At 39.1% G+C, this 14,562-nt stretch overlaps 1 protein-coding gene across 3 annotated transcripts in view; it reads left to right on the forward strand.

Moving 5' to 3' along the window:
• GRM1 (glutamate metabotropic receptor 1) overlaps window positions 1-14,562 on the forward strand; it is a 434,402-nt gene that overhangs the window by 143,085 nt on the left and 276,755 nt on the right. For all 3 annotated transcript variants that reach the window (XM_042253585.1, XM_027972529.2, XM_027972530.2), the window contains exon 3: window positions 9,223-9,472. In XM_042253585.1, the coding sequence (XP_042109519.1) occupies window positions 9,223-9,472 (250 nt within the window). The remainder of the gene's footprint in view (window positions 1-9,222; window positions 9,473-14,562) is intronic.

A 14,562-nucleotide genomic window follows, 5' to 3' on the forward strand; every position in this document is an offset into this window, starting at 1 on the left:
CTATCGCATAGAGATGGCAGTAACCTTTGGTTAATTTTCTCCTTCAACTTGGATGCTATAACTCTACCTGTCCAATCTGGGGTAATTCGAGGTGGTATTGTGAAGTTGCTGATAAAAACGATTCTCTTCTGTTTGCTCGGATTGCCTTGTCTCAGGCATATCCTCCACTGACCTAGCATATAAATTCCCTTGTGTACTTCTAAGGCAGGTAATGACTCATTCACCTCTGACTGACCAGACCCATAATGCTGACTGCAGGGGTGTGAATGGAGCAGGAAAATATAACACTTTCTACATGTTAAGTGGGAGAACCAAATAAATTAAAAGTTTGCTGGGAAAAGTTAAAAGAATCGGGGTTGTTTCTTTGGGAGGAGAGAGAGCTGAATTGTGGCTTCCAGAAAGACTTTTTAAAAAAAGAAGAGAAAGAATTCAAACAAGCTAATATCTGTCTCCTCTGAGAGTGAAGGAGATATAAATTTAGATTTTGTTGTACAGGATTTAGATCACAAAGAAAATTTTCCTGATAGTAATGATTATTGGATATTGGCAGTAGGTTTCTTGAAGGTGCTGTGAAATCAATTTTCATCACCATAGTTCTTTTAAAAATGGGATATTTTCTTATTTGTCCAAGATGTCACAGTTCAGTTCAGTCGGTCAGTCGTGTCTGACTCTTTGCGACCCCATGAACTGCAGCACGCCAGGCCTCCCTGTCCATCACCAACTCCCAGAGTTCACTCAAACTCATGTCCATCGAGTCGGTGATGCCATCCAGCCATCTTATCCTCTGTCGTCCCCTTCTCCTCCTGTCCCCAATCCCTTCTAGCAGGAGGCAAAATAACAAGTTTTCAGGACCTTGGATAGGGACTGGCCCATAACCTAAGGGATGTATCATCAACCAGGGGCTTCCTGGGCTTTTCAGTGATAGAGAATCCATCTGCTAATGCAGGAGACAGGGTTTGATACCTGGTTTGGGGACATCCCCTGGAAAAGGAAATGACAACCTTCTCCAGTATTCTTGCCTGGGAAATCCTATGGACAGAGGAGCATGGTAGGCTGTAGTCCATGGGGTTGCAGAGTCAGACATGAGTTAGAATAAACAGCAACACAATAATAGCTCTGAGGACTAAGCAACAACATAACATAACACAACATTCTAAGACTACCCCAGAATATCAAGGGAGGAATGTAAGCATGAATTAAGACAGAGACTAAGGGAGTCTAGTGCATAAGACAGTGAATCTTGGAAAGTAATACCATTCCTCTTTTAAGGAAAGTGAAGAAATATCTACATATTTTCCCTGTATAAATATTTCCCCTCATATAACTGAGTTGTATGTGTGTAAGGATGAGATATTTTGAATGTTGTTGTTTGACCAAGGTCATTTATGAAGATGCAGTAACAAGAATTGGACTTCATTCAAAATAAATACTGAAATGTTATTATAGCCACCAAAAAGAATTCATGTTGCTTCTTAAATATATCCTCAATATTTTAAGAGTTGAAGAAAAAACAATCAATATAAAGACCAGTCTTAAGAGCCTACTTTTTCCCATGATGATAGTTCAATAATTATGAAACCCAAGACAACTTTATTTCATAGCTTGTTAGTGAAACTTACCTACCAAATCACTACAGATCAATCTTTTGTGAACTAATGTCTGTAAATGTGATCTGATAATAATCATACCTATTGTTGTTCAGTCACTAAGTCATGTCCAACTCTTTGTGATCCCATGGACTGTAGGACACCAATCATATCTAACTTCTTAAAAAATCCCTATAGCTTAAAAAATTGAGGTGTTGTCATTGTTTTTTATGCTTTTGAGATAGTTCTAGTTTTTACCCCTATTTTCAGTACTTTTATTAACTTTGCCCTTGTATAATATGTCCACATCTATTATGTTTAGATACTTTTGTTATTCAAACTATAGACATTTATTTGCAAACCCCATGTTCTCCCTCATTAATTCCCCACATGTTCTATTTAAAGGCTTGTTTTGCAGAATATCTTGATACTCTGCAAATTTGCAGAATATTCTTACAGAATATTTACAGAATACTCTCTGTAAATCTTTTTCTCATATAACTAATGTAGAATAAAAATGCTTCAGCATATTTCAATTTTATATTTTATGGGCTTTGTCAGATGCCATTCTTCCTTCTCTCTTTTACTCTCTAGGATTTGGGCAACATCATAACAGCGATAAAGTCTATTATAAAATCTGCTACAACACAGCAGCATATAGCACATTTCCACGTTGCACTCTGGTAGTGGTATGCCAGATGCTTTACTTGAGATCTGCTGTACAGAGTGTCATTCTATAAACCAAGAACCTTCTGTTCCAATGAAACTTCTCTACTCATTGTCTCTAAAAGTGCCTTTTGTGGATTCTCATTCACTTTCACTTACCCTGAAAGCTAGTCTCTTGCTTACATTCTTCCAGAACTCAGTTTCATTCCTGCTTTTCCCAAGAGGTATTCTCTGATCATCTCTGCTTTCTCATTCAGAAATTTAGAATTGTGGTATTTTTCATATCACATGTAGCATGTTCAGCTTGGTCTGTTGCTGTATTTTGCATGCTTGTGGCATGACTTCATAGCTGTATGATAAGTCCGTGTAGGAAGCAGTATAAAATGGTGGTTATGAGTGAGAGCTTCTGTGTTAGATGTCGAATCCTACCTTCACTGTTTGATCTTAGGCAAAGTATATAACTTAGAGCTTCCACATTCCCATCTGCGCTATAACTTTTATGTGGAGTGCTTCTGATGAAAAGATAAAATGCTTAGGTATTTAGCACAGTGCCAGGCACATAGCAAATAGTCATCAAATTGAAGGGAAAGCCAACGCCCAATAATTCTGGGCAACCCTTCAAAGTGCAGAACCTAGGGATTTTTTTCAAGTTGAGATCTCAATAAACTATTTGAATGAAAATATGTAGTTCCTTACCAGACCTGAGTATTAACACTTCAATTCAGTTCAGTCACTCAGTCATGTCCGACTCTTTGCAACCCCATGGACTGCAGCATGCCAGGCCTCCTTGTCCATCACCAACTCCTGAAGCTTGCTCAAACTCATGTCCCTCGAGTTGGTGATGCCATCCAACCATCTCATCCTCTGTTGTCCCCTTCTCTTCCAGCCCTCAATCTTTCCCAGCATCAGGGTCTTTTCCAATGAGTCAGTTCTCCACATCAGGTGGCCAAAGTATTGGAGCTTCAGCTTCTGCATCAGTCCTTCCAATGAATATTCAGGACTGATTTCTTTTGGGATTCTTTTGTATTAAAACTTATATAGCACTTTTAAGAGTTTTATTATGTCAGTTCTTTATATATTCAAAACTCCTTCTGAGCCTCACAGAAGGATTGGGAACACGTGTACACTCGTGGCGGATTCATGCTGATGTATGGCAAAACCAATACAGTACTGTAAAGTAAAATAAAGTAAAAAAAATTTTTTTTCTCACTACGAGCAAAGGCAAAAGGAGATCTGAGTGGTCAGGTGGAAAGGGAAGGGAGACAGAAGGCAGGTTCTGTGCTAAGTAATTTATTTCCAGGCTGGCATCATTTGACCGTGACCTGGGAGGCAGGCAAAGAGTACATGTCTTTTAGTTTTCTTTCTATCTGTGGAAAAATTTGTTTCTATTTTAAGATCCAGAATAAAAGCATGTTCTTTCCCCCCAGATTTTTGAGGTATAATCGAAAAACAAAATAGCTTACGTTTAAGGTGTGCAATGTGATAGTTTGATATACATATACTTTGTGAAATAATTACTACAGTCAAGTTGATTCACACATCCATTACCTCACATAGTTACATCTCTTGTTTTTTTCTGAGAACATTTAAGAAACTCTCAGCACATTTGAAGTATACGATACATATTATTAGCTATAGATTATTATTATTATTATATATGTAACTAACTGTATAGTCACCATGCTGTATATTAGATCCTCAGAACTTACTCATAACTGAAATTTTCCATTCTTGACCAACATCTCCCCAGTTTCTCCATTCCCTTACTTCTAGTAACCACTGTTCTACTCTTGCTGTATGAGCTTGAATTTTTTAGATTTCACATATAAGAGAGATCATACAGTATTTGTCTTTTTATGTCTGGCTTATTTCACTTAATGTAATGTCCTCTAAGTTCACCAATGTTATTGCAAGTGGTGGCCTTTGTTGTTGTTCAGTCAATAAGTTGTGTCCAAATCTTTGTGACCCCATGAACTACAGCTTGCCAGGCCTCCCTGTCCTTTACTATTTCCCAGAGTATGTGCAAATTCATGTCCATTGAGTCTGTGATGCCATCCAAACATCCAGCCATCACTCCCTTCTCCTCCTTCCCTCAATCTTTCCCAGCATCAGGATCTTTTCCCGTGAGTTGGATCTTTGTATTAGGTGGCCAAAGGATTAGAACTTCAGCTTCAGCATCAGTCCATCCAACAAATATTCAAGGTTGATTTCCTTTAGGATTGACTGGTTTGATCTCCTTGCAGTCAAAGGAACTCTCAGGTGTCTTTTCTAGCACCATAGTTTGAAAGCATCAATTGTTTAGTGCTCAGCCTTCTTTATGGTCCAACTCTCACATTCATACATGACTACTGGAAAAATCACAACTTTGACTATAATGGCCTTACCTTTATTTTTAATGACAAATATTCCATTTTGTGGCTAATATTCCATTTTTATGGCTAATGTTCTATGAATAATATTCTACTCCATGCCTATGTAACATATTATTACTTTTTTTAAATCCATTCATTCACCCATCAATGGACACTTAGGCTATTTCCATATACTGGCTATTTGTGATACTTATTTCATTTTCTTTGTTTATACCCCTAGTAGAGGGATTAGTTCCCTGGTGGCTCAGATGGTAAATAATCTGCCTGCAATGTGGGATACCTGTGTTTGATCCCTGGGTTGGCAAGATCCCATGGAGAAGGGAATGGCTACCCACTCCAGTATTCTGGCCTGGATAATTCCATGGACAGAGGAGCCTGGCAGGCTATAATCCATGGGGTTGCAAAGAGTTGGACACAACTGAGCAACTTTCACTTTCGGAGTGATTTCTGGATCATATAGTAGTTTCATTTTAAAATTATGGGAACTTCATATTGTTTTCCATAATGGCTGTACCAATTTACATCCCTTCCAACAATGGTGACTCCAATGGTAAAAAGTTTGTCTGCAATGCAGGAGACCCAGGTTCTATCCCTGGATCAGGAAGATCCCATGGAGAAGGGCATGGCAACCACTCCAGTGTTCTTTCCTGGAGAATCCCATGGACAGAGGAGCCTGGCAGGCTACAGTCCATATGGTCACAGAGCCAGACATGACTGAAGTGACTTAGTATGCATGTGCAACAATGTCCAAGGATTCCTTTTTCTCCATACCCTCGCCAACAAGAGGCACTTTCTTTAGGCAGCTTTTCCTGATTCCTAACCTACAGCATCTCTAATAAATATTTACATTCAAGTTTGTCATGTCATTTCTACTAAATAAAAGTACTGCAATGTGATTTTAAGTTTCCTGGAGGTGATTTTCTTCCTCTTTTGTATAGTATTTGTGTCTAGTACTATCATCAATGTAACAAGTACACATGAGGTAATATTTATGAATGTGATAGTTAAAATATAAAGACTTATAAATGTGCAAGTTATTATTCTTGTTCTTATATTAGAATTACCCTCATAAAAATTTTGGAGAAGGCAATGGTAACCCACTCCAGTACTCTTACCTGGAAATTCCCATGGACAGAGGAGCCTGGTAGGCTGCAGTCCATGGGGTCGTGAAGAGTCAGACACAACTGAGCAACTTCACTTTCACTTTTCACTTTCATGCATTGGACAAGGATATGGCAACCCCCTCCAGCATTCTTGCCTGGAGAATCCCAGTGACGGAGGAGCCTGGCAGGCTGCCATCTATGGGACTGCACAGAGTCAGACATCACTGAAGCAACCTAGCAGTAGCAGTGGTTGAGAGATATCTAGTTTGGAGTCCCAGCCTTCATAAGAGAAATGAATAGTTTAAATATGATCTATCACATCATATTCAGCTCTCAATCAACTGGTATAATGAATAACTACCCTCCAAAAAAGAAAATATGAATAAAGAAATTGAAACAAGTATATCATAGAAACAATTAAACTATGCCAACATTTTTAAAAAAATTATAAAAACATACATGTTTAATTGCTTGTTGCTATTAAGTTGGTCAATGAGAATTCTTTCAAAATGTCAAAAAAATAAAAGAGAAACAATCAGTAACTTAGAAATAAGGTAGACTGTTGCAATTCTAACACAAGCTTGATGCCTATTGGTGAGCCATTTTACTTGGCCTAATTTCCTTGCTGTAGCCTGAAGGGTTTGGATAGAGTATGTCTAAAGCCTTTACTAGACTGAAAACCAAGAATTTTCTTATTTGAATGCATAGAATATTCTTGCTCATTTAGTCTGCTTGTGTTTTGATAAAAGAGTAAAACCATTTTCTGTGATCGGAGTCCAAAGATAGACCCTAGCAGTTGAGTTGCTTCCCTTGTAACACCATCTTATGATGCCTTTTTAGTGCCTTTGGCTGAAAGAGTTGGCTGGTGATGTCTATGTACCTCATAGATTTCTGTACCTACTTTTATTGTGAGTAAGCGGCATCTGACTTCCTTCCTTGCACTCTCTGCTGCAGACAGATGAGCCATTCACTTGCCAGCTGCAGTCTTCCCCCTTATTATCAGTCAGTGCCTGTTGTCTAAGCCATGATATGCTTCCAAAGTCCAGGGAGCTGAGGATTTTTTCATGTGTTCAATCTTTCATTTGGGCTTCACTGGACTGTATGAGGCCACTGAAGGTCATCAAAAGAAGAGGCAAAAACTTTAATTTGGTAATTTAGTATTATGGAATAGGAAACAAGAACATTTTCTTTTTAAAAAGGCAGGATAATCTTATTAGATTTCAACAAGGTCCATGAAAATTTTATAGGTATAGAGATTTCAATAGTAAGTTCTTAATGGATAGTATCATTGTTTTAAAGTTCTTTTACTAACTCTTGCTATATTTTATGCAATAAATGTGATATGTGATATTTACCTTGAAAAAATTTGAAAGCTAATGCCAAACTGTCCACTAAAATTTGAACTACTCTTACCAAAAGTGAATGTATTTGTGCCTTGCCAATAATGAATATCATGAATTTTTGAAATTCTGGCAATCTGATAAATAAATAGTATCATGAAAAAATAGCATCTTGTTTTAACTGTACTATCTTCATAATTACTGAGATTCAGTGATCTTTTTCATATACTATTACCCACTTTTACCTATTTTGTTTAGATTGCTTATTTGTAATTTTTGCCTCTTTCTCTACTGGGTCGTTACAATAAATGTTGTTTTACTGTCCATTGAGTGTTTAGAATTATTCTAAATACTGAGACTACATCATTGAGTAAATGAATTATGGCTTATTCAGAACAAGATGTTCTCATGGAACTAGAGGGAAGAGAAAATTAAATAAGAAAAAATTTCAGGTAATGTACAAAAATTAAAAAAAAATCAAGGGATATGATCAGTATTAACTGGCAGGTTACTTTGAGCTGAGTACAAAATAAAATGTGAGGTTGAAAACATTGCTGGAGATGGAATGGTAAAATATATGTGCTCTGATGATGAGGACCCAAACAGAGACTGGGATGCTTGATATCCACAGTCAGAGATGTTAGAAATGTTTGTGAATACAAGGTTAAATGTGTGAACATGAAAGTAGCTGAGTTACAGGAAATATCACTGGATAGAGGAGATTGAGAAAATGTGAGGATATGGTATTGGGTCATTTACATGGGTATCAAAATCTCTAAACTTGGAGACAGGAGTGGAGGTGCAGAGGAGGGGAGGGGTGGCTAAATTCATCCATGAAATAGAGACGGGGAATTGACATGATGTGATACTTGTCTTTTGTGGCATTTTTGTTATTCATTTATTTCTGCACTAGGTCTTCGTTGTCGTGCACAGGTTTTCTCTAGTTACAATGAGCATGGGCTACACTCTAGTTGCGGTGCCCGGGCTTATTGCAGGGGCTTCTCTTGTGAAGCAGGAGCTCTAGGCTTGTGGGCTTCAGTAGTTGTGGAGCAGGAGCTTAGTTGTCCAGGGGCATGTGGAATCTTCTGAAGTCAGGGATCAAACCTGTGTCTCCTGCATTGGCAGGCAGATCTTTAACCACTGGACCACCAGTAAGAAGTCCTTATACTTGTTTTATTTCATTGATTTCTATTTCTTACTTTTAAAGTATATTTTATTATAATAATATTGAAATCAAAGCATAAGACCAAATCTCCCATAATTCTTTCACTTTATCAGAGGATGCTGATAAAGTGAACGAATTTTATGATTGATCCCTGTAGCAGCTTTGATTGAGCCCTGTAGCAAGTTTTTATCTGTGTATTCCAGCCTGGCCAGATGCTCCATTTGCTTGATTTACTCACTTTTCATGGAAACGTGGCAGGACTTGCTATCAGCTTGAATGCCTGCTCTTAACCTGACAGCCAGATGAAGCAAGTCCTCAACTGAACAAGTCTCATTGTGCCTGCTGACCTATCCCTATGTGCTGACCTCTCCCATATTGCTAAAATCTGGGACAGCCACTACTGATGATGGCTGTAAAACAGGACAGCATCTTTTATGTCTCAAAACCATTTTCACTGTGGGTGCCCAAGTTACTAATTTTCTATTTCTTTCAGAGTTGATAGTTTGATTCAGTTCAGTTCAGTTCAGTTCAGTCGCTCAGTCGTGTCTGACTCTTTGCGACCCCATGAATTGCAGCAGGCCAGGCCTCCCTGTCCATCACCATCTCCTGGAGTTCACTCAGACTCACGTCTATTGAGTCCATGATGCTCTCCAGCCATCTCATCCTGGGTCGTCCCCTTCTCCTCCTGCCCCCAATCTCTCCCAGCATCAGAGTCTTTTCCAATGAGTCAGCTCTTCTCATAAGGTGTCCAAAGTACTGGAGCTTCAGCTTTAGCATCATTCCTTCCAAAGAAATCCCAGGGTTGATAGTTTGATTACATTTGATTATTTTCTTTACTCCATCCAGATCTTCCTTCAGTCCCAGCTCTATTTTCAAATTACTTGGCAAGTCTGTTCTCTCTGTTCTCTGGGACTAATGAGTCTTTGTTCTAGCTTGTGAGTGCTGTCCTTGTCAGGTTGTCTTGAACATCTGCTGATTGTTTCTGGACAGGGAATTATGGGGAGAGCGGAATGGATGCTTTCAAAGAGCTGGCTGCCCAGGAAGGCCTCTGCATCGCCCACTCAGACAAAATCTACAGCAACGCTGGGGAGAAGAGCTTTGACCGACTCCTGCGCAAGCTCCGAGAACGGCTTCCCAAGGCCAGAGTGGTGGTGTGCTTCTGCGAAGGGATGACTGTCCGGGGCCTCCTGAGCGCCATGCGGCGCCTTGGCGTCGTGGGCGAGTTCTCACTCATCGGAAGGTAAATTTCTATCTCTTTCTCCCTTTCTCTCTCTCTCTCTCTCTCTCTCTCACACACACACACACACACACACACTTTGCTACACATGTACTTGCTCTCATTAAACTGAACTCCCTGACTCCAAAACAGTGAGATGTGCTTTGGTCCTGAGTCTCACTGAGAGTGGTGGGGCTATTGCCATTTTCATGATAAAGAAGAGCAGAGCAGTGGATGACAAGATGATGAGATTGTTTCAGAAAAAAGCGGGAAATTGTTGCTAGAATGTTTTGTCCTGGTGAATTGTTCTTTTCATTTGCTTCTGGGCTTCTACCTTTCCCCCTCCCCAAACCACACGAATGCTTTTGTCTTATATTCCTAAGCATAGATATCTTAATGAGGTCTTGGTGGATGAAGGGTAGTAGTGAAGATGGAAATATATATTCAGGTCTGAAATGTAAAAGACTAGCTGAATGCAGGTATGGACATGCAGCCAACCTCTGGTACTTGGTGATATAATCTCTTAAATTTATGGGATGGCAAATAGTGATGCTGTCAGCCTGTGATTTCTGGAATTGCAGGTTGTGGGTTCCTAAGTCTGTGTTCTTTCTATACCATGTGTACTTGTGTGGGAATAGATTTTAAGTATCATCATATTTTTCATAGGATCTTTGACCTAACAGGTATCTTGTTTAATTTGCCTTTTTCTAATATGAATACATGACGGAACTGATGAATTTTTCCAAGGAACCTACTAAACGTACCAGAATGAAAGCTTCCACTGATCTCTGACTCTGTCCCACTCATTTTTTTCCAGATCTTTCTTTCTCCTCCATCTTTTCTTCTGGCTAGAGTACAATCTTTTCTCACCTGCCAAAGTGCCTTAACCACTGACCTCCTTCTCTAGGAAAGTGGGCAGCAGTGGTGTGGACACTCACCCAGGACCTTTTCCTTCTGACCTGCCCTTGTGATAATGCTGAAATGCTAGTAAAACCAACCTCACTATCATCTGGAGCTAGACACACAGAGCCCATTAAAGACTTTTGAGTAGAAGCTAGGACAGAAACACAATTAAATGAATAAAGAAACAAAGAAATGATCTCTAGGCATGAAGAACTACGAAGTCAAGGTCAAAGTATAATTCAAGATTTAAAAAAATGATTGAATTATGGTGAAATTGGCACACTGCCACAGAGTATCTTTTTGGCTTTTTTGACATGATGCAGTTGTGTGAAGCTATTTAAGAAGGCATCTCTAAAGAAGGAGTGTTTAAAGAAGGAACGTTACTTCCTTTATGAGTGAAAAAGAATGTAAACAGCATTGTTGAAATGTTACATGGAATAACATTCTTAATATATGCACCAGGACAGATGGCATATAGATATTTAATTTTTTAATTGATTTTTAAAGTGACTGCTTTTATGAAGGGTGCTGGTTTTTCTAAAAAATTCTCATGTTTACCATATTCAAAAGAAGAAAAGTCTGTTTTGCTGGATTCATTCTGTTTAATATCTCCAAAAAGAAGCTCACTACCTGGATTCTGGAGATCTTGAGCAGAATGTAGCAAATATGTGAGCTTTGGGGGGTATAAAGACTACCTAGTGATGAAATGTTTACTAAATTCTGTATTGAGTAATTGGAGTGTATAGAGTTCATCCCCTTATCTCTCTGAGTCTTGCTTACCTGCTAATAATGGAACTGAGTCCATATAGGTATTTGAGTCTCACATGTGCTTCCTCCTGATGAGGTCCCCTGCCTGGGATATCTACTTCTTTTACTCCTCTCTTTCTCTGCCTCACCTCTTCTGGGTTCTACTGATGTATCCTAGAGATACTGTAATCACAATGAGCACCTGTGCTTCTAAGGACAGGTGCTGTACAATAGTCACTCCCAGTAAAGCTTGGAACCCTGGAGATGTCAAAGCTACGGCACACAGTGCTTTTCTGATTTTCTGGGCTGTATACCATAAGGGTCTATCAAAATGGCTTTGACTTTCATATGTTAGAGAATTCGGTGGGAAACAGCCTTTTTCCATTCTTTGTTCATAGCTCTCTCCCTTCTTTGGGAGACATGTGAATCCAGATATGAATCCAAAGGGAGCTGAGCTGGCAATAAAGACAAGAAGTAACACTATGGCATACCTAATTAGCCTTTCCTTCAGAAGCCTGATTCTCCCAATTCCTGTATGATGAGTTTTAACTCAAACACTCCCCTGTTCCTCATGCCAATGACATTTGATCAGCTTGGTTCCCTAGTTTCGGTAGACATGTCCAGAAGGGTTCCAGTTTAACACCAAGTTGCAACTTCTAGCTACATTTTAATGCTGTCAAATATATCTCCTTCCCATATAAGGGGCTTTAACTTACCAAATTATAAACTCCTCTGAGGTCAGGAGTCACTATTTAGTTTCTTTCACAATACATGTCTAATTCTAGATGCTGCTGATTTCAGAGAAGACATTGTGTAGATGGCAATGGACCTCTTTTCATAGAGGTGAAAATAAGTAAATCATGGTGTTGCTGCTGCCAAGTCACTTCAGTCGTGTCCAACTCTGTGTGATCCCGTAGATGGTAGCCCACCAGGCTCCCCCATCCCTGGGATTCTCCAGGCAAGAACACTGGAGTGGGTTGCCATTTCCTTCCCCAATGCATGAAAGTGAAAAGTGAAAGGGAAGTCGCTCAGTCATGTCCGACTCTTCGTGACCCCATGGACCGCAGCCTACCAGGCTCCTCCGTCCATGGAATTTTCCAGGCAAGAGTACTGGAGTGGGGTGCCATCGCCTTCTCCGTCAGAGAAGCTAGGTAAGTGAATTAATATAGGATGTTTGTGGTGCAAGGGACCGACACTCAGGAGGGAGAACTTGGCCCAGAAAGGCTTTCTGAAGGAAAGAGACCTGAAAAATTAGGACTCAGCCTCAGCCTGGTGAAGGACTCTGGGAAGGGTGTCCCTGGCAGATGAGAAGAGAAGGAGACAGCAAGAGAGGGAGCCAGGAGGAAGGAAAGTGAAGTTGCTCAGTCATGTCCAACTCTTTGCGACCCCATGGACTGTAGCCTACCATGGTGTAGACTGCAGCAAAATGCATTTAGTTAAGAAAAAAATAATAGAAATTCCTGAATGGAGATTTGTGTTCCTTTGCCAACACTTCACATGCAACACAGAAAGAAATATTGTTTGTGCTACAGTCAAAACATATCCAGACTTTGATGACTTAATACCATTCTTTCTATTACCATCCTAGTCCAAGCCAACATCATCTCTCCCTTGGTTTTTTGTAAAAACCTGCTAATTGATCCTTGCCCCTTTCCACCTCTATTCTGTTTGTTATTGTTGTTGTTTTAAAATAAATTTATTTATTTTAATTGGAGGTTATTACTTTACAATATTGTATTGGTTTTGCCATACATCAACATGAATCTGCCACAGGTATACACGTGTTCCCCATCCTGAAACCCCCTCCCTCCTCCCTCCCTGTACCATCCCCATGGGTCTTGGGGTTTTTAAAAAATTTAAGTCAGGTAATGTCTTTTAATCTTATATGCTCAATGCCTGAAAATGGCTTTTCATTTTTCTCATAACAAAGTCCTTGCAATGGCCTTCAAAGTCTACATTCTGTCACGGGACTGAGTTCTTTATAATGGACTAATAAACCATCATGACAAATAGAATTTTAGAAAGTTCTCAAAGATCTTAAAAATCCTGTATTTAATGAATATATGTAGTCAAAAAGCAAAACAAAATATGAGCTGAGAGTTCTAGCTCAGCCACAGAGTAATCATGTGATCTTGTCATTTTTTGTCTCTGACTATCTTTTTTCTTTATAAAAATTAATGACTTGACCCAGAGGGATGGTACGGGGAGGGAGGAGGGAGGGGTGTTCAAGATAGGGAACATGTGTATACCTGTGGCAGATTCATGTTGATGTATGGCAAAACCAATACAATATTGTAAAGTAATCAACCTCCAATTAAAATAAATAAATTTATATTTAAAACAAAATTAATGACTTGGCTCCAGATCATGTTTAAATATTTTTCCAGTTCTAGAATTTATAATATATTAAGAACATATGACTGTACTATGTTCAAAAATAATGTATTTATAGATTCATTTTTTCTAAAGTTATTCATGAATTTAGGTTAATCAATATACCCTTTTTGCCAGTCACCTTGTAAAAACGTGGAGAATTTGTTGAATAGAACTGCTTAGAATTAGTGTCTTAATTTGTGGTCATGGAATGTAGCCAGCATATCCACGTAAAAATCAAACCTTTGACTTTGGACAAATTGGAATAATATTCTTATCAAGTAAGTTAACTAACCATAGTCAAGTTAATCATCAGACGAAAGAATCATTCTTTCTTGATTCTTGAAACTACCTCCTTCAAGATGCTTCTCAAATTGTGCAGAGCATATCAATAATTATATTTTAATTGTAATGGTGATGATGATGGTGATGGTGATGATGATAATGGTGATAACATTTATTTAGGACTCACTGTATGCCAGGCACTGTTCTAAGCACTTTGTATGTGTTCAATGCTCAGTTGCTCAGTCATGTTCAACTCTTTGTGACCCCATGGACTGTAGCCTGCCAAGACTCCTCTGTCCATGGAAATTTCCAGGCAAAGATACTGGACTGGGTTGCCATTTCCTTCTCCAGGGTGTCCTCTGTGAGCCGAGGATCAAACACACATCCCTTGTATCTCCTGCATTGGCAGGTGGATTCTTTACCACTGTTCCACCTGGGAAGCCCCTGCAAGCACTTTATATACATAAACTTATTTGTCATAACAATATGATAAAATAGGTACTGATATCATTTGTTTTATTTTATTATTATTTTTTCTTTCTTTTTAATTTTTTTTACTTTACAATACTGTATTGGTTTTGCCATACATTGACATGAATCCACCACAGGTGTACATGAGTTCCCAACCCTGAACCTCCCTCCTACCTCCCTCCCCATATCATCGCTCTGGTTCATCCCAGTGCACCAGCCCCAAGCATCCTGTATCCTGTATCGAACCTAGACTAGCGATTCGTTTCTTACATGATAGTATACATGTTTCAATGCCGTTCTTCCAAATGATCCCACCCTCTCCCTCTCCCACAGAG

The sequence above is a fragment of the Ovis aries genome, chromosome 8 (assembly GCF_016772045.2).
Source record: "Ovis aries strain OAR_USU_Benz2616 breed Rambouillet chromosome 8, ARS-UI_Ramb_v3.0, whole genome shotgun sequence".
Classification (NCBI taxonomy): Eukaryota; Metazoa; Chordata; class Mammalia; order Artiodactyla; family Bovidae; genus Ovis; species Ovis aries.